The 21620-nt window shown below is 41.1% G+C and overlaps 1 protein-coding gene across 1 annotated transcript; it reads left to right on the top strand.

Moving 5' to 3' along the window:
• Positions 1-5205: 5205 nt before the first annotated feature.
• On the top strand, positions 5206-19767 carry SGPP1 (sphingosine-1-phosphate phosphatase 1; the record flags this gene model as incomplete). Its single annotated transcript, XM_084270568.1, has 3 exons — positions 5206-5817; positions 16937-17026; positions 19216-19767. The coding sequence occupies 3 exons, from the start codon at positions 5206-5208 to the stop codon at positions 19765-19767; spliced, it is 1254 nt and encodes a 417-aa protein (XP_084126694.1).
• Between the last annotated feature and the right edge of the window lie 1853 nt (positions 19768-21620).

A 21620-nucleotide genomic window follows, 5' to 3' on the forward strand; every position in this document is an offset into this window, starting at 1 on the left:
ACTTTTTTTTCACCTGTGAAGAATTACATAGTTGTTAGACCTTATCTAAAAGTGCTACACTCATTCGTTAAACACACCTTTAGTAAAGATAGCTAAAGTCTTTTAAGTTCAATTGAAAAAGCTATCACTGGAATTCATGAGTGATAAATGGTAGAGAGATAAACTACACTGTAATGCCTTAGATTGCTTCCTAAGAAGGAACGGTGCAGAACTCTGCAATGACAGCATGCAGTATAAATAAACTGAAAATCCTTCAGTATGTTCTTTTTCCCACTGCTGTAACTGGACATCAGCACCTACCCAGTGCTTCTTCACTGAGATATTGCAATAGCTCATACCTAAGAACAAATTAAAGCACTTTCTGTGTCTGCGTTTGTTTTTTTTGCTCACAGGAATATGTATTAATTGAGGTACTCAATTTACCAATTTCTTTAAAAAATAATAAACCTGGTACAATTAGCACATTTTATTAATTTCCAATCAAAATTGTCTAAAATGAAACCTTCATCTGACTGTAGGCACTTTAACATCATAAATAATACAAGAAAACCCTAGCAGTATTAGAATAATTACTTCAACAGGAAACTAGCCATTCACACCTTTATAGATGCTCCTTTCCATCCATTTTAATTCTCTTCAAAAAATGCTGTCAAACACATGTCTTTTGCACAAAAAAATTACAGATTCCAGCTATTTCAGACGATGACAGATAAAAAAAAGTCCCCAAATCCTGAATCACAGAATCATAGAATTGTAGGGGTTGGAAGGGACCTCAAGAGATCATCGGGTCCAACCCCCCTGCCAAAGCAGCTCCCTAGGATATATCACTGAGATAGGCATCCAGACAGGTCTTGAACATCTCCAGAGAAGGAGACTCCACCACCTCTCTGGGCAGCCTGTCCCAGGGCTCTGTCACCCTCACTGTGAAAAAGTTCTTCTGCATGTTGGTGCGGAACTTCCTGTGCTCCAACTTGCAGCCATTGCCCCTTGTCCTATCCCCACAGACCACTGAAAAGGGGTTCCCCCTGCATCCCCTGCTTAGGATAATTATAAACTTTAATTAGGTCCCCCCTTAGTCTTCTCTTCTCAAGGCTGAAGAGTCCCAACTTACTCAGCCTATCCTCATAGGAGAGATGTTCCAGGCCCCTAATCATCTTCGTGGCCCTTCTTTGGACTCTCTCCAGGAGACCCCTGTCCTTTTTAAACCAAGGAGCCCAGAACTGGACACAATACTCCAGGTGGGGCCTGACCAGGGCAGAGTAGAGGGGAAAGAATATCCTGCTGCATGCTCCTTCATTTATATTAGGAGAGAAAACCAGCTGCCTGCTGATGACTCAGATAAACTGATGGCCAATTGTTTACAGCTGTACAAGACAGAACCACTACCTTAAATACACCCAGAAAACAGTGGTCATCCAAATGCATGCCAAGAAAATGTTCTGCTTCACAAAGGGATTCCTGGTTCTGCTCCTGTCACTTGGGCAGGGTGACTGCAGCAGCAGCTGTAAGCCTGATGTATCCGGCGCCTCATTTGCCATCGATTCTCACAGCTGTCTTGTCAAATACTTACAGGCTGTGGGAATGTGGCTGTGAGTAAGCTGCTTTGTCAGGCATCCTTGAAAATGCATGTGTTACGGGTGTCATGCTCAGATGGCACTTGTGTGGTAAGCTGAAATGTATCCAAACCAGCTTTGGGGCCACCTATTGCAGAGAGTAGAAAGAAACAGGTTTTCTGGCAAAGTTCAGTTATGGGGTGCAATCCCCACTGCTCCTGGGTTTACTTTAAATGTGCAAAGGTCATTTAAAAGCTACTTCTGAATTAATGTCATGTAATTTTCACACTGATGGTTCAAAGTAAAACTAAGCAAGTTTCAACCATGCACACACATGCACTTTCTGCTTCTTTAAGTTACCAAGTGCATACCATAAAGGCAAGTCTCACTTAATCCCTAATAATCACTGTGACTTCTTTTTCCCTGTACAGTTATTCAGATCTCATTCCAGAATTCATCACCAAGTTAATGAACAGATTTCAGTTTATTCTGCATTTAAGAGGAGATTGTTTGTGGCTTGACTCTGGGAAAGCCACAAATGAAGGCGACAGCTTGTTTTTCAGCTTCTGTCTTTTGCATTTTCTGCTCAAGAGCCGGGAAAAATGGAAGCATGTAAATTAGGAAGCCCATGTATCATGCAGGATTAGCATCACACATCTCTCAGAAGGCAGAGAAATGACAGCACACCTTCCATTCTCAAGACACAAGAACTGTTCGTGCACCTTTTCAGGGCTGGGATTTTTTTCATGTTTCTCTGACAAGCTGCTGCTCTGAAATCTTACTTATATTTAATTCACCCCTGTTTCAGTAACAGCAGCTCCGCCAGTGATAATTGTTTATATTAAGATAATGCCCCAAGTGAGGTTAAGACTGTGGGATGCAAACATATGCAATGTGCAAATTTACATAATGTACAATATAGGAAATCTATCAGGATTCATTTGGTGCACTCTGACTCTCTTAGCCTTGAGGCAATTTTACATAATTGATGTTCACATGAAATATTTTTTGGAGGATTATTATCTAGTCTTTATAAGAAATTCTCTTGTAAGGATCTATTCTTTCAGAAATGGAGATGGAAATGCAGAGAAACTTTTCACAGTAATCCCAAGAGTGTAAATTTAGGAAGCAAAAGGCCAAAACCTTAGGATATTGTCTTAGTATGTATACTCTCCAGCCAAAAGCTTAATTCAGATTGCCTTTATTAGTATTTCAATGCAAAAAAAATTAATATCCTAATACTCATAGTTATTAATTAAATGTCTGCTTCTGACACTTGAAATTTAAACCATGATAGTCCCACTAGATTAACCTGACACTATGCATATCACAGACCATCGGATTTCAGCCTGTAATCATCCAATAAAGTAAAGCCTAACTTCTGCTCAGCTAAAAAACGATTTTAAGAAATATATCTAAACCTCAACAGAAGACATAAACCAAAGGAAAATCCTCAGCTTCTCTTGGGAATGTGTTCTGGTGGTTAACCATGTAAAAATGTGCGTCTTGTTTCCTATTTGAATTTGCCTGGCTTTTGCCTCTGGCCATTACTTCTTATTATTCCTTTCTTCAACAGATTAAAGAGCCCTTTAATATCCTGTATTTTCCCCCAGGAATGTTCCTATACACTACAATCAAGTCACCTCCCAATCCTTTTTTAGGAAACAAGCTCTTAAAACGTCCCAGTGTAATGCATTTTCTCTAACCATCAGAACATCTTGCTTTACTCTTTTGCTTTTATTTTCCAACATGGTTCTTAAAAATGAAAACCAGAACTGTATGGCCTATGCTGTGGATGGCATTGGTGAAGCCAAACATGAGAGGTAAATAATTTTTTTAATTCATTTGTTTATACATTGATTAACCCTTTGCTACTACAGCAGATCCCTTATCTGATTGATTACTTATTCTGACTCCTAAATCCTCCTCAAAGTCATTACCTTTCCGGGCCACAGCCTCCTATTCTCCAAATACAGCCCCCACACTTGGTTCTTAAGATAGACAACTTTATAGTTGCCTGGATTAAAATTCACTAAGTTTGAATGGGCTCCTTCGACCAACCATCCTGATCAATGCCCCGTCCTTACAATTATTTATGACTCCATTAATCCTGGAGACGAATTTTTGCAGCAGCAGGTTTAGATCTGTTTCCAGATCATTGCTAGGAACACAGTAAAACATAGCAGCTACTCCTGGAACCTCTTTAGATACCATCTCTTTCAACGAAGTCCTTTTCTTGAGATCTGGCATCAAATTACATGTACATGGGTCACTGGCACTGCACGTACACAATGTTAATGAGAAGATAATGCAGCACTGAGTCAAGTACCTCCTCAACAGTATTAATAGCTGTTTTTACTAAAGCACTGTGTAAACTCGTGTTATATACATTTATTTTGACGTTTTATTATTTGATACACCTCAGGCTTTCTATTTGGGTTAGGATAGATGTTAAGCTAACTTGTCAGTAAGGTCACGTTGCACACCCTTCTCCAAACCAGCACAAAGCAGTGAATTTACCACTTGATTAACTTCTTAATTTTAAGGCAAGACACAAATACACTGGAGTATTAGAAAGACGAGTTGTCAGTGCAAGAGGCAGACGCATCAGACAGCACTGGAGGCCACTCACATTTCTCACGGCATTTCCCGGCTGAAACCCCAGGAGCTGCTGACTTCCAAAGTCCCCGACTGCAAATGTCCTAGTCCTGCTGACTGTCAGGCTGCTCACACCCAGCACGGAGGCGCAGAACCTCCTCCAGACTGCCGGTATCCCCTTCTCTGGCACCTCCCTGAGTAGCTGTCCGCAGGTAACGCGCCGCTTGACCTGTCAGACCACAGGGGCTGAATCCAGATCTAGGCCGCTGGGGCTGACCCGGGCAGTGGGCAGAGGGCAGGACAGAGGTTGGGGCCTCTGAAGGCCTCGGGGGTGCTGTGCCAGGCATGGCTGAGGAGAGGAGGGCAGCAGCTCGCCCCGAATCACACGGCAGGGTAACTAGCTCGCCGGGAGCCTGTTGCGCCGGCGAACAGGCCGCGGCCGGCGGGAAGGAAGCGACGCGCCCCCTGCGCCCCTGGGCAGGTCGAGGGCCACTGTCCCCCGCACCAGCCGCCAGCGGCCGCCTCCGCGCCTCACGCTCGAGGCCGAGGCACGCCGCCCGTTGCCTCGCGCAATGCCCGGCTCTGATTGGCTATCTCCGCCAGCGGGGGGGGCGGGACCGAGAAAGATACAGAGCCAATCCGCACCGCGATGAGGTTTCCCTGGGGGTTCTTGTGTGTGCGAGGGAGGGCTGTGCGCAGGCGTGGTGGTGACGGCGAGGGGCGGTGGCGGGCGCGCGCGTGAGGGAGCGAGCGCCGGGCGGAGCGGGCGCCGCGGGAGCGCGGGGGGCAGAGTCGGAGCCGGAGCGGCGACGGGAGCCGGGCTGAGGCGAGGGCGGCGGCGGCCCGAGCCGGGCGGTGTCCGTCGCTCCGCAACGCCTCGCCCTTGAGCGGGGTTTCACCTCAGGGAAAGGCTTCCCTCCCCGTGGCGCGCAGGGGACCCCCATCCCCTCCGCCGCCCTTGGGGCGAAGCCCCCTCAGCTCCCTGTCCGCCGGCCCGCGCAGCGCCCCGCAACCCTCAGCCCCCGACCCTTGCGGGCGGCCTCGTCCTCCCGCGATGGCTTTCGGCCGGCGCCTGGCTCGGCTAGCCGCCCACCTGCAGGACCCGCGGAAAGTGGCCGCCTTCCAGCGGCTCTGCGGAGTGGAGGGGCCTTCGGGCTGGGCCGACGCGGAGCAGCGAGAGGGGAGCCGAGGGCCGGTGGCTAACGGGGGCCCCGCGGAGCGGGCAGCCGAGCAGGGGCATCCCACCGGCAACGGGACCGTGCCTGGCGGGGCGTCCCCCCTGCGGCAGTGGAGGAGGAGGCCGCGCCGCAACTCCCTCACGGAGGAGGACGGCAGTCAGGAGTTCTCCACCCGCAGCCGCTTCCTCTACTATCTCTTCAGCCTGGGCACGGAGCTGGGCAACGAGCTCTTCTACATCCTCTTCTTCCCCTTCTGCATGTGGAACTTGGACGCTTGGCTCGGCCGCAGGCTGATCATCATCTGGGTGTGCGTGATGTACCTGGGGCAGTGCACCAAGGATGTCATCCGCTGGCCGCGGCCTGCCTCCCCGCCCGTGGTGAAGCTGGAAGTCTTCTACAACTCCGAGTACAGCATGCCCTCCACCCACGCCATGTCGGGCACCGCCATCCCCCTGGCGCTCCTGCTGCTCAGCTACGGCCGCTGGCAGGTAATGCTCACCACCTCCTCCGCCGTGGTTTTTTCCAGCGCCGGGGTGTAAAGCTACGACAGACTTTAGTTCTTCTGGGGAGAGAGAGGGGCAGAATTTGGGTAAAATAAGAAATTCCTGCCTCTTTTTCCTCCTCCTTCCCCCCGGGCTCCATCCCCCCCGACCCCCGACTCTCCCCCGACTTCCCCCTCCTTATTTTTTTCTATGATCTGAGGGAGTGCTCAGGTAACAAGGTGTTCTAATAATTCTGTACTCTGAATGGAAGTTCTGTTGACTTTATGAACAGCTAGCTCATTATGCACTACAAGTTTGCTTTAACCGTCTATATTTTATTCTTGTGAGGGTTTTTTTCAACGTATCTATTGTAGAATGAGTGCTTTGCGCAAAGTTTGGATAGGCATCTGATATTTCAATGGGCGTTTGGTTTTCCCGACTGGGAATTTTGGCAGAGAGCAAGGAACTAAAGGGCTTCTTCCTGATCCTTTTTTGCTCTGAGTCACTTTGTAGCTTGAGTCCGTTTGTTGCTTTAGCTTTTTCTTTAATGCTTTTAGCTCTGTCACCTATAAACTGGAAACGATTATTTTTCTATCTTGAGGAGTATGTGGCTTTTCAGGTGATTTTTACAGCTGTTAATGTGCCAATAATTAGCAGGAGCTGATAGCCTCTGATCTTTTCAGTCCCTTCATTTGGCAAAATCTTAGGATCTGACTGTTGCACGTTGGGTGAATAGATCAAGTTCTCATTAATAAACTGCCTTTATAGATTGAGATCTGGTTTACCTAAGCTGTGCCATGTGCTTTGGCACTCGCTGTTTGTGGTATGGACAACAGTAAGAACAGCAAGAAATACAGCACAACATGCCTCAGCTCACAAAATCACAGCACCTCTTTCAATAGTAAATGAGGGAGAAGGCTTTCCCAGGCAACAAACGTCCACTGTAGGATTTTGAGGGGTCTGGATGTAACGTTCAAGAAGTTATGTAGTAAGTCTTATGTACATAAATAAGTCTTATGAGTACATAAGTTGTTAAAGTTTACCAATTTTTATTATAATACCTGGCTATTTAAAGTCAGATGTATGTCATGTTGGTAGAGAGAACTCTTAAACTGTATGCAGGGGCTAAATTCTTGTCTTTCCAGTTCCTGTTAACAATCACCAGCTGTCGGCTGTCAGTGTGACACTTCGTGGCTTCATCTCAGCATATAGAATGGGTGCCTGAATGAAAAAAGTTGAAGGTTAGAGATTGTATTTGGCCTCTCTTTAACCAAAGTTCATGGTGTTTACTTCTGCACAGCGTGCCCAGAGGAAACCTATTAAGGATTCATATTCCTTGCCAGGAAAATGAAGTATCACTCTGCTAGAGTTCTGCAGGCATCAGCTAACGTCATGTTTTATGACTCTTTGAATTCTCACTGAGATGCTTAATCTTATTTTTTTTTTTTTAATAACTACTACAATCTGAATATTTGTTTATTACTTGTTAGATGTGTAGGACTGATACAGAAATCCAGTTTCTTCTTCAACAGGTTTCTTTGCATGTGGGAAACTTCATTTAGTAGTATTAGTCAATTAGTCTTGCAGAGTCTGGTGTCATGTGTGCAGAGGAGAACCCTTGGTTGCTTTTATAGAACCAGCAAACTGACAGTCTGTGAAATGGTATTTTTTTAGTGAGCCAAATTCGATCTCTGGTTTGCCAGCTCTGCAACTGCAGTCTGTGAAGCAGTGTTCTAATTGACTAGACATATTTATAACGATGCACATTAAAAAATCATAAGCATTTATCCTTGTTATTAATTTAGAGCCATGCTGAAGCGATGGAGAAGCAAAATGAGTCTTAATTTCAATTCCTTTTTCCCACGAAATGGGTTTGAATAGTAACCCTCTGAAATAAACTTCTACCATTTCAAAATGTTCACTTTAAAACATCAACCTTTTGATCTGTAAGTTATTTTCAAATATTAATACAAAGGTAAACCTGTGGCATGTTAAAACCTTTTAATTTACCTCTAAAGAGGGTTAAGCTTTCATCTAATGCTGCTTATGTTCTCTGTATTTTACTAGTGTTGAAAGGGTGTAAAATCTATGGGACAACTTTTTGTTGTGCTATTCTGGAAATGTGTGTTTAAAAAAGACTGACCTCAGAACTTCTTGGAAAGCTATTTATGGTAAGGGAGCTTATGATTACTCTGATTTTTATTACTTTATATATATTTATCATAAGATGCAGATGGTTAAACTTGTTGGCAAATGTTGGGGTACAGTCTTCCTATATGTTCAGCATAAGCAAGCATTATACAGACCCTGATCATAATAAGTCTGCATTTTAGGATTGTTTATTCAGAAAAATCGTACTGGAAGTGATACTGAGGAGTGTGTGTTTAGGCAGATACAGTCTCTGCTGGGACTTTTGTTCTGGAATACAGGTAACTTTAATTGAGCTTGTCACGAAACCAAAGACATCCACTCTTACTCTAGAAGTTTACTCCAGAGTGAAGGTAATCACTTTCCTGTATAGTTTATTTGGAGTTTGCTTTTACTAGGCTATGACTTCCTACTATTGTGTAATAGTTCTTTTTTATAGAAAAAGACAGTCTGCGAGTTTTTCCCATAGGCATACATAGACAGCAGAGCAAATCTTTATTTTTCTAGGCATGGCCCAAACTGTCCACTTAAAAATAATAAGTTTGAATTCCAGTAGGCTTCCTTTTAGCCTGTTGAATTAAGTGTGTGCTTTCCTCACTTTCAGTGCCTGTCAGTAATGCTATTGCAGTTTGTTTCCTTTTCTGTAGTATTGAAAAGGATTTTTGGCTGTACATAATAAACTAAAATATGTGCTTATGAACAAAATTGGTCAAGTAAACTATTTTCCACATATGATGTGTTTTAAAGATGGTTGTGGCAAATTTTCCCTATTAGAGGCTTTGGAAACAAAGACTATTCAATGCAACCAACTTTAATACAGAAACAATTTCCATGTGAAGATAACTTTCATAATAGCTGTTTTGTCTGTTGTGGAACATAATTTTTCAATTTCTCCTTGTATTGTGAGAGCTTGCCTGAAACTTTTTATTCTACTTGCATAATCTTTGTATGTTGTTCTTAAACCTCAGCAGGATAAACCACTCGTGTCAAAGACACTCCAGTAACCTTGAAATATGAAGCCGGTGCCAAGGTCTCATGAGAATTTTGGAGTGCTACAGATGTTGATATTTTTCTTTTCATCTTTGAAGTTCTGATGCTTTCAGAAAGGAGAGCAAACACTTAAAAGGCAGTGAGGGTATAGATCTTGATACATTGTAGGAAAAAAGTACACCTTTATCCCATGGGGGAAAACCTGTATGCTTTGAAATACTGACAGTTTGAGCTGGGCTGGCTTAAAGTGTCCTGAAGAGGGAGGAAGAGAGAGCGTGCTCTGCTTATTACCTACAAATTCTCCAAAAGCCATAATGTGACACTACTAGAAAATGTCTTTTTAATATTTTATTTGGTTGCTTTGAACTGTTTTCAAATAGGTGTCAAGACGTTCTGTTAGAAATGGTGCTCGAGTTAGGACAGTACCTGAATGTGCCATTACCTGCTGTTTGCTTTTGGCTGGGGGATCAGTCAAGGAGATAGAAAACAGGCCTTTCTTGCAGAGCTCCTCTAGGATGCAGCCAGTGGTTGTCCTGATTAGGAAGTGATGGGTTCATGCTCCTTCCTGAGCTCTGCATTTATGCGCTGAGTCAGGAACTGCTGACACTCAGCATAGCCCATTGAACGAACTTTAAGTTGATATTCAGCAGGAGCCCAGAGCCCTCAGTGATGAATAGCTGCCTTCTGTGACTACATTAACCAATGTTTGAATGGGCTTATCTTCTGAAGCAGTTTAGATCTCTAAATATGACAGCATTGTCCTCCTGATGTACTTGTCTGCCCATGTTTTATAAGCAAATCCTATCATCAGTGACTGTCTTTCCACCCCACTGATGATATGGCGACCTTAGCAAGCACTGCTGCTAGTTAAACCTGCAGTAGAGTGCATCTGTTCTGAGCTTTCATTTACTTAGTAGTCTCTGTAGTACCAATTGTGTAAGAATATCATGTGGTCGTGTGTCAAACACCCAGATATTTTTCATCTGCACCAGTGCTGTTACCAACCAAAGCTCATGAATCTAATCAAATGAGATGGCTCTGACAGGATTTGCAGTGGGATTTTGGAAAGGGCTGCCTTGTTGCATGATTCTGACTGACCACTACTGAGTATTAGCTCTAGAATTGCCTGCCTGCTCTTTCATTTCAAAAGGCTAACTTTCAGTTCCTCACTGGGAATGGGGAATAATTGGTTGTTGGGTGAATAGTCTTAATCATGACACTGCTATAGTGAGCATTTTAGAGGAAGCCAGCCAAACCTAGTTTTAAGTGCATGTCCTTTTTGAAAGGCTGGGAATTATCAGTAAAAGGTTGGTGTAAGGGTAAAATGGGAAGCTATGTATAGGGGCTTCTCCTGTACAAGAAGTCTGTGTATAAGAGCAAGTGTAGACTCCTTTCAGAAAGAGATGCCTTGTTTCTGAGAAGCCCAAATGAATTTTGGCTGAAACACTAAAATGTTGTGAAGAAACTTAGGCAGAGATGTATGCTTGCCTTGTCTGCTTGTTTTCTTATGTGTATTTCTCAAAATAAACAATCAAAAGAAAAACTCTTTTGATGTGAAAAGGATAGTTGAAGAGTGATCTGAAAACCCAGAGTTACACAATGAAGAGCTCTTGAGAGAGTGACGGGAATTCAGAGGGTCAGCAGCACTGGCCTTGCCTTGTGTATTTAACTTGTAAGATCTTCTTTCCTGGGCCATACTATGCCTGCAGTTTATTCATAAAGGAAGCTGGAAAAAGTTGTGTAGCCTGTTTAATTCAGGTGCTCTTTAAAGTTTGAAGAGAGCATAGCCAGTTCTTACAAGTCCCGTTGGGGTATCTCTACTAGAGATAGGCAGCAGCCTGGCCTGTTTAACTGTGGTGATTTGCATTACATACATTTTTCAGGTTTGTATAAGCAAATCTTTAATTAGTAAAGTATCTTGGGGGAAAATACGTAAAAACAAATGCTGTAAGGTTAGATACAGATTTTTTTTTTTGATGAAGAAAGGATTCAAAGGAAATACTTCTCAAGCCATTTTGTTTTCTTTTAGTAGATTGCACACATGTAAAGCACTCCTCATACTTTACAATAGTGTCTGTTGTTGAAACCTGAGAAAACTTCAGTTTACAGAAAAATTGGAGGCATAAACAGCAAGCTGTAGGTGATTCTTGCTGGGCGTGTTCAGGGAGGGTTGTTTGGGGTTGGTTTTGTAGTGATTGCAAGAAAAAGAAGTAACAGGTTCTAATTTCTGTTGTGAGTCTTTGACTTCTTTTCATACTATGTGTAGCAGAAAAGTAAACCTTTTAACTGCCTGCAGGGCTGGCATGGGATATGTCAGAATTTAAAGCAAGAGATTCTTGTAATGATGTGTGGTGCACACAATTTTTTATGCTTTCTGACTTTAAAAGCATAAAATTTGGTTGGTCAGTGGAAGAAAGAAAAATAATTGATAAATGTAGAGTAACTGGTGTTATTTACCACTTGGCCTCTTTTGAAAAGACAGAGTTTTGTCTGTTTGTTTTTCCTAAAATGACTCATAAGTGGTCTTTCCTTTCTAAATATCCTCTTCTCCTGCTTCATCCAGAAAATCACTTCTATGCTGTGTTCTTTGTAGTTATCTGATCAATCACTGCCTCAGAGACATTCCTATAGACACTGACTATAGCTTTTCATATGACTATTGCCAATATGTAGCACAAATATCGAAAGTGCGATGCTGCAAGTGCTGCTTGGATTCTTTCAGACAGCTGTGGTCCAAAATAGTCTCAAAATCAGGCTGAAGTTCTGAGTTGCTACATACTCTAATAAAAATAATAATCACTAATACTGTAGAACACTGAAAACATTAGAAACTTAACTTGGAACCCTTTGTGGATGCTGGAAATTTCTCCAGCGTAGAATGTACCTTAAAAAAAGCAAAGAAATTAACTTCTAGGGTGTGTTTTAAGGATGTTCCATTATGAGAGAAGGAATCTTTTGACCTAGGTCAAAGCTTTTGGGACAGATTGTTTCCTTATGAGCATTTTTGAAACAATGGTTATGTTATTAAGACTCTTGGCAAAAAGTCAGATCAAGATGAGGGGGCAGGATTGGCTCTTGAGGAAAATGTTTTCTGTGTAACCCAGTCAGAAGCTTGCGAGCCCATTGCAGAGGATGTAATCAAATAAAACGGGGATTTCCCATTAAACCATAGGATATAAACATCTCAGAGATTTACTGGGAGTAGTTTCACTGTTATTTTCCAAACAAGACCAATTTAATTCATTTTATGGCCAAAGCAAGATTGTGGATATGAAAACAAAATTGAGGCCTGTGAGAAGCTGAGAAGTCTTTTTAATCAGCTTTATTCCTAGATTTTTCTTTATCTTAATATTGGGATTTAAGAAACCAGTTGAACTTTTTTGCCTGTTGGTCTGTCTGTTGGTCACAGACACTCACCCTGAAGAAGGGTAGACTTAGATTACCTAATAGGGGAAAATCCTATGAGGGTGGTGAGGCCTTGGTGCAGGGTGCCCAGAGAAGCTGTGGCTGTCCCCTCCCTGGCAAGGTTCAGGAACAGGTTGGATGGGGCTTTGGGCAACCTGGGCTAGTGGAGGGTGTCCCTGCCTGTGGCAGAGGGTTAGAGCTGATGGGCTTTGAGGTCCTTTCCAACCCAAACCATTCTATGAATTGATACACATACATTGATGCTTTTCTTTATGGATGCCTTCAAAGAAACATTCATTCAAACATTTTAAAGCCAGAATGTCCACAAAGACACGTCTGTGTGTTGCATTTGTCTCTAGTCTCTGCCTTGCTGTGAATTCCATCTGCCTCCACTTCACCTCCTGATGCTGTATTTGTTCTACATGCTTATGCATGTTTTCAATGGTGTACTCTGGCCTTTGGAAAAAAAAATTTGCAAGCTGAATATCATTGGTGTGACCTAATATTGAATACAATTTCTTTTCTCAGTGAGGGAAAAATGCCAGGGTAATGTTGGTTTTGAGTCAGCATGTGGTTTTGATCACATATGAGTGTCTTTTTTTATGTGAGTGCCTTTATTTTTATCTAAGGTTATGATTTTTCAGATCACAAGTAGTTGTTTTTATTTGATTCACAGAAAAGAAAACATTATGCAGTTCAAGAAATACTCCCCATACTCAGATGTTTTTTTTTGTGGTGGCATAGTAGTAATGGAAGCATAATGAGCTTTTGAGGATATACATAAGATGGTCTTAATTGAGGGCAGGGTTTGAGATATTAGGAACAGGCCATTTTAGAGACAGATATCTTGAGTCTAAGTGACTCCAGAATGGTCAAGAGTGAAGATGCATCAATTCTGTTATCAGAAAGAACAAGCTGAGAGCATAAAACCAGGCTTTTATCTGTGCCTCTGCTAGCTGTGATCTGTGACAGTCTTTTTGACCCTCATCTGAAAGGAGATATGCTGCCAGTCTGCCTTCTGATGCCTAAATGAGTAAGAACAGCAATGAAGAGGAAGAGGGCAGAAGTGAACATGTGATCTTCTGTCAATCTTGTGCCTCTCTAGGTCTGATTTGGCATGCTTGGAACCGTGGGACAAATTGCTGGGATTCAGCAGTCTTGCTTTAATCTTTCTTATACTCAGAGACTGTCATGGTGTCTATATGCAGCTATGTAGAAAAGATCTAAAAGTTGTTAATTCCAAGGTAATTGATAATTGTTAATTTTCAAATTTGTACATGCCCATGTTTTCCAAAATAAGACCCAAAATCAAGCATAAAGAAATGAGTTGCTTTTATGGGTTTCTTCCACAAATGCTTGAGATTAGTTTGTATTAAAGTTTTCACATTCATTTTTACTTAAAATAGGCACATTTTATGGGAAAACATAATAAAAGCTGTTTGGTTCTTTTTTTTTTCTTTGAAGATTCATTTGTGACTGGGAGAGAAGCTTGGTGAAGTCTGCTGTTTGTTGTGAAGCAGGGCTGATGATAAATGCTAATACCCTCAAGGCACTGAGCTAATAGAAGATGTTCTGGTAGTTGGGGAGATTTCATATACCTCAGCAGTGGGAGGTTATGGATATTTACAACCATGGTATAAGCAATGCATACATGAAAAAGACATGCAGGCAGCTGCTTTCTAGATGAAATGACATTTAGAAAATGCTTTCTAGTACCTTAATATTTCATTATTTTCAGACAATAATTTGGAGTTTATGGTATCAGCGTTTTTATAAGGATCAAGGTGATGTCTCCTGTTGGTGTTACGACTTGGAATGCTGCTGAACAGTCGTCTTGCTGAGCTACAAGGTGTGTGGGAGTGTTAATATTCTCCTCTAGTCACCTTGTACACTTATCCCTACATGTGAGGACAAAATATGCAGCTGCATTATCACCTCGAGGCAGGTCTGAGCAGGTGCTACCAGTTTGGTGTTCTAGGAATTCTCAAACCTAGCAGCTGCTTTTAAAAGGTCTGAGTGAAAACAGGCCAAGGAGGAGGCAGCATATTGTGCTTAACTTGTATTGAAGCAGGGAGCTTCTTGTGCTTGATTTCTGTTAATGTCTAAGGAAGCCAGTGAACTACAGACCCCCCCGAGGGTACATACGTGTGGCTTTGTGATGCACCACAGATGGGTTGTGGGACAAAAATCAGATCAATTATGTGAGCAATGCAGGGAGATGTGGATATAACAAAAGAAACCAGGACAGATGAGGGTTAAAACTTTTTCTTTTAGATGAAATTTTATTCCTGTACTTTATTTTTAATGATGTCTTTACCTGAACTGATAGTTATTTTGCTGATAAGCAATCTTCAAACATAAACTGATAGTTGTCCAAATGCGTTGGTGACACAGTGGAGTGTAGAGGAGAATGTTTTGAGTGGGAACTAATCACAAAATCAACTGTTGTATCGTGGAAGAATATTGCAGGGGAAATTTAGTATAATTATTCCAATTTTCTGCTTTTTTATAGTAGACTGGATATAGTACAGCTAGGTACACTGTAGTGAGTAAGACCTGTTGAGTAGAAAGAAACTGTGTGGGATTTGTGTGGTTGTTATTACCATGCATTAAAAATACCATAAATCAGCATGTGCTTGATACTGCACATGTATTTGTAGACATGTCATGCTAAAGCTATTTCAATAAGAATAATTTGTCTGGGTTTAAGTTAAAAATTCTTTACTACTGTAAGAATATGTGAATTAGTTAACTATATAATTTTTATTTGGGATGTGATAGGGAAATGATTGAGCTCTTGGATACAGATGCTTTGCCGCAGAGGAACTTAACTAGCTGGTGTTTTCAGATCTTTTAATGGGTATTTATTCTCAATACTATTATAAAAAAGTGCCAAAATACTCTTTCCACAATTTTCTTCAGAGTTGGGAGTTTCTGACAGTCATCGTCTTTTTCAAGCACCTCTCCCTTCAGAATTCCTAACTGAGAGGAAGCATTTCTCTTCACTTTCAGAATCTGTCCTACTCTCCCTAGTGTTTACAACGACCTGCCCAGAACTCTTAAAACAAGAATCCTTGAATGCACCTTTCCCTTCACACTCTTTGTTCTTAGGGTCTTTCTGTTTAGCTGCTCTAACCTCTTGTCCCCCCCAGAGTCCCAGCTTCTTACCCACAGTATCATTAGTTGCTGTAGCCTGCTGAGCCTGGCACTTCATTGGTCTTGCTAAAATTGTTAGAATGAATCATTAAATACGTAATTTTGTTTGGGTACAGCTTGTAGATGGGAAATCTGTTTATGTGAAACTTAAGCTTCATGACTTTTCTGTTCAAGGTTTTTAGGTTTGTCATGTTAACATGGTCCTGGAGCTAAAAATTCAAAGAATGTTGGGATAATGCAGAAGCCTGGCAAGCTTCTAAGCCTTTCTATGAAAGGTTTAAGAAAAGGTTATCAATCTATTAAGCCATCTTCACAGAGGATATACAGCTTTGTCCTGTAAGATTAAAGATACCTTCTCTAATTTGTTGGATAATTTACGCTTTAGCTTACCTATAAAAGGAGCAAGGGAAAGGGCAAGAAAATGGCCTGTAAATTTTCTTCTGAGCTTCAAGTACATTGAATATAAATACAAACTGCCTGTTTATATTGAAAATGTTTATCATTGCTTTCATGTAGGAAGTAAAACAATTTTGGAAATGTGCCATTTTGTCTTGTCACTGCTGCTTTTGTGGAACTAATTATTTTTAATACTGAAGAAAGGAAGCTGTATCCTGTCTTGTGCAACTCTTTGCAATATGGTAGTGAGGAAAGTATTTCTTACCACCCTGTAAGATGTGAATTTAGCACTTATCCAAAACCTAAAAAAGTTAAAATAATGTTTCTATTCATGGTGACACATGTCTACTAAAACAAAGTATTTTGTTCCTGGCAAACAGTCCTTAATAATAAAAAATAATCTTCCAAAAGGTGGTATAATTGGAAATAATTATCCCATGGTTTTGTTTAATAAATGTGGATTGAAGTAGGAAATCTTACAAGTTTGTAGAGAACAAACAAGTTCACTCTTCCAGGAGTTTGATCCTGATGCTCAGGGATTGCAGAAACTAAAACAGCATGTAGGGAGTTGAGTTTATTTGCAAATGATTATGAGTTCTTCCTTCTTGGGTGAAGCTTCTAGATTCTGCCTGGGTAATTAACAGTACTGGTACGTTATATAGCTGCTTCACCTTGGGTAACCTCTACCACAGCTTTGTAACACAAGGCTTGTCTCTGCCCATGTGGCCAGTCTAGGATATGGTAACATGGCAAAGCTGACTGCTCCATTCTTACTGCTTTGCCTGAAAGGCTACAGCTGAGGCTCTGAAATGTGAAGTAAGGGGACAAGGAAGAAGTTGAATGAGTTTGACTTAATGATTTGACTTTATGAAAAGTGGACTTAATCAAGGTGGTCTAATAGGCTTGGATGGGCTAGGGCAAAGAAAAGGATAAACATAAACTATGTTCATTGGATTTAGTCATAATATTCTTAGAGTGTTTTTTTTCTTCCCAAATTCTAATATAATCTCTCCCATTTTTTCCCTACCAGTATCCCCTTATGTTTGGACTGATACTTGCATTCTGCTGGTGTTCTTTGGTTTGCTGTAGTCGAATTTATATGGGAATGCATTCAATTTTGGTAAGAAAATAATCCTACTAAACTTCTGTTGTAATGTTGTTCTGATTTCATAAGCTTCCATCACACTTAAGGTTTTACAGTGCAGTAATTGTGTATATAGATTTTTTTAGACTGTCCTACAATATAGGAACAGAATGTTACATTTCTTCAGTAGAGAAATTGATTCAATATCTAAAAGTAGGTATCAAACTTATGTTAATTTATATTATTCTTTCAAAATCTTCTTTTATAAACTCAACCTACAGTTGAGACTTAGCTGATGCTTAATAGGAATTTTAGTGCAGATATTGGTGACCCCAGCAAAGCATTGATTAACTTTCCCCTAGAGAATAAAAATAATGTTGCTGGATGAGAATGTGGTTAATGTCCACTGGGTTCTACATCAGCTACCCAAAGCATGTGCATTTCAGTGTCATATTAAATGCTAGGGTTTCACTTACCCTAGACTAGTTTTTAAAGAACCAAATGAGGGTGTTTTGACAATCACTTGTTAGAAGGAGAAAAGCTCACAGACAGAAAACAGTAAGCCTGGTCATGAGTATTAAAGCTCATAGATGAACAGTGTAATGGAAATATGAAAATAAGGCAGCTCAGAAAAACTGAATGACATTTGCATTAGTGATCAGGAGGCTTCCCAAGTCGAACTGCTTGTATGTAGGATAACAGGGTGAACTGATCTGTCAGCTGACAGCTAATCTCATAGAGCAGTCATGCAACAGTGATGCTTCATGCACACTGGGCTATTCAGTAGTTTCATATCTGAATTCTCTGTAGTATTTGAGTGAATACAATTAACCATGTGTTAGCTATAATGTAAATCAACCATGGTCTCTAAGATGAGGGCAAGTAGCATGGCAAATACAGAATCACAGAATGCTGAGGGTTGGAAGGGACCTCAGAGATCTTCAAGTTCCAACCCTCTGCCATAGGCAGGGACACCTCTCACTGGACCCGGCTGCCCATAGCCCCATCCAGCCCGGCCTTGAACCCTGCCAGGGAGGGGTCAGCTACAGCTTCTCTGGGCGCCTTGTGCCAGGGCCTCACTACCTTCACAGTGAGGAATTTGTTCCTAATATCCAATCTAAATCTACCCCCTTCCAATTTAACATCATTCCCCCTTGTCCTATCACTACATGCCCTTCAAAAGTCCTTCCCCAGCACTCTTGTAGGTCCCTTCAGGTACTGGGAGAAGGTATATGGCAGAAGGTTGTTGAGGCTGCTTCTGAAATAAGTCTTTCTTATCAGTCAATTGTATTGAATGTTTAATGAAAGCTCTCATTAGTGGAAACGAATAAAAATGATTCATTGAAGATGGAACAATACAAAAACTGCTGACGAATGTCCCGCCTCCTGGCTCCTATAGGAAAGTTGATAAGCATGTGAATTAATGTGATCTGGGTTCTAGTGCTTGGGTTTCTGAAAAGCTTTCAACAAATTCCTTCTTAACAAATAAAGGTGAATAAAGCTGCAGATAATTCTGTGCAACTGACTGAATAATCAATGGTAACTGAAATTGAATGATAAATATAGAAGTAATTAGGTAACCCTTTAATTAAGAAAAGACATACTTAAAACAATATAAAACTGGAAATCAAGCATAAAGCCCCAGAATTTACATCTTCTCCTTTAGTAGATGGAAACAATTCTCCATTTCTGAAGTACTGTTAATTCTGAAGCTTCAGTGGAAAGTCTAAGCCACTCTACTGCCTAGCTGTGTGGTCCTCAACTGCACTACCAGCTGTTGCTGCCAGCGTGCTGCATGTTGGCACCCAGGCACTTAGATCCAGTGCTAAGCTACTCCGGCAAACTAAGTTTAGGCAGAACTTCTTTAGCTGGACTAGCTCTCTGATGACTGTAGGCTGCAGTGCCCCAGCCCTGGGCAAGGAAGGACCACTGTAGCCAGCAGATATGTCAATCTGCAACTTTGATCATGGATCACTTAATCACGAATGAAGCTATGATCATGATCATTCATCATCTGATCGTGATGCAGATGTCTATTATTAGGTGATCAAATGCAATTCCTTATCTTTGATATAAAAAAGATGCAATATCTTAAATGAGAAAAGATGGGAATCCAGAAGTCACTTTTGGCAGCAGAGCAACTAGGCTTGTCTCCATGCTGATACAGCTTGCTTATTTTTTTGAATGGCTGTAACACTGAAACCATATCTCTTTCTCTTCAACAGGATGTTATTGCTGGATTTCTGTATGCCATTCTCATCTTGGTTGTCTTCCATCCAGTCGTGGACCTGATTGATAACTTCAACTTAACTTACAAATACGCACCTTTAATTATCATCAGTCTCCATTTAGCCCTGGGCATCTTCTCTTTCACCTTAGACACCTGGAGCACATCTCGAGGAGACACAGCTCAGATACTGGGCTGTGGCGCTGGAGTAGCCTGTGGCTCTCACGTTAACTACCTAATGGGTCTAAAGCTGGATCCTCCTCCGGATACCTTACCTTTATCTCTCTCCTCTCTCACTGTGACTGTGTTTGGAAAAGCCATATTGAGGTTGTTGATTGGAGTAATTGTTCTGTTGCTAACAAAAGTGGCCATGAAAAAAGCCACTATTCCACTAGCATGTAAAATATTTCGCATCCCACATGAGGATGTCCGGAAAGCAAGGCAGCGCATGGAGGTTGAGCTTCCCTACCGCTATATCACGTATGGAATGGTTGGGTTCTCCCTCATGTTTATTGTTCCTTGTCTCTTCCATTTTATTGGTCTTTCTTGATGCAGTTTTATTGTTTTGAATAGGGAGAAGAGAGCTAGTTGCTTTTGGAAGAGGTGCACTAGTTTGCTAAGGGAAGGCCAGTAAGCTTGGCTTTAGCAGGGTCTTCACTTTAACAGCAGTATGTAGCAGGCAAAGCATTTAAAGAGCTTTGCACATCTCTGGGAATGGTATGGGGCAGAAGCCAACTACCAGTCCATGAGAAGTGCTGAACTCTCTAAATGCTATGTCACAGCCATACTGCTGTAAAAAAGTCTCTGTGTGTGTGTGATGCAATGAATGTATCTGGAATGTCTGTCACACTTATCTGTATACACAACATTTTAACAGGTATGTCTGACAGCTAATCAGAAAGCTCCATTCATGATCTGTTTGCCATTTCATAGTAATTTATTCAAGCTGTTGGACCATAGACTGCTAAATTGGTTTTCCTCTCTTCTTTCCTGAAGTCCTGCTTCAAGATGTTTCAGCTAATAGGCATTTCTAATGGACCAAACTTGCAATGAGGTTGAATTTTTCTGAAAAAACAGAACTGTTTTTCTTTAGCCCCCTCTACAGACTAACGTGTCTGGATTGGCACTGGTTGATATCACTAGCATATACATGATTCAGGTACTGTGTTTTATGGTTTAATAACTGTGCCTTTCTGTTGCTAAGTTAAGAAATGCCATATATACTGTGATGTAAAAATGCCTAATTTTATTTAAAATCGTACCTAATTAGGCAGATATTTTTAAATGATAGATTGTCCACACTGCTGGCATGGTTCAAGTTAACTGGGATATTCACTTTAGCCAAGTAAAACTGCATAAATGAAATGACCCAAGAATCATGTCCTTAAGGTCAAGATGTTGTAAATGGACATTAATCCCTTTTGTAAGAATTTTTAATGTGTACTGTAAGTTACTGGAAGAGGATATATTTTTCTGGAGATTGTTTATACAGTGGACAGATATTCAAAACTAATGAAGCATATAAACAATAAAAACATCCCATTCAGCAAAGAAATGGGCCTCATTTATTATTCCCAACTAATTTAGGAGGACCATTGTTTTTAGATATTTGCTTAGAAAATATAATCCTTATTCTAGAGAAAAAAAGTATTTTTATGCATTAACATGCTCTATTTAAAGGTGAGAATCACTTTTACCCTGTTTAGATGGCTATAAGAAAATATAATGATCAAATTAAAATTTTTATCATTCTCATAGGCAGATTGTGAGCAGTCAAGACAGTACAGTCAAGGCATAAACCATTTGTGCATATCTAAATTTGACTGAATGATTACATACTTTTCATGATCCTTTTTCCAGCAATGTGTTGAACATGACCCTTCAACACTAACTTCATGTGCCCCTTTTGTGTTTCATTTTGTCTTATGTTTTAATGTGTTGCTGGATCTGTTCTTTCACATCAGGAACTGTCATACTGCAGCAAGAGTTGTCTTGTTCTCTGTCCAGGAAACACATAATTGGGTTGGGAAGTATAGTGATTAGATAGAATACAAAGCTTCCACCTTTTGTAAACAATAGTTGGAGTGGGAAGGGTGTTTTTTTTTACATTGGAGCTCATATCTTCAAACTGTTAATATGTAAATTAATATAACTATCTCTTTCCTCAAAGCAGTCAGATTATGGTACACTGGCATTAGATGATGCAAAGACCTAACTTTGATGCATTTCTTCAGTGCATTCAGAATGCACCACAATGAATGTATTCAGACTGATGTGTTCAGAACTGAGAGCATGCTAAGCAACTTCTGCAGCTGAAAAGACCTTACCTAGTTGAAAATGGTTAGCTTGTTTCAGTGCATATTTCTGGATTTTATTTTTTCTGTCTTTTCCTCTTTTGCAGCT

Source organism: Gallinula chloropus, assembly GCF_964237585.1.
Source record: "Gallinula chloropus genome assembly, chromosome: 14".
Classification (NCBI taxonomy): Eukaryota; Metazoa; Chordata; class Aves; order Gruiformes; family Rallidae; genus Gallinula; species Gallinula chloropus.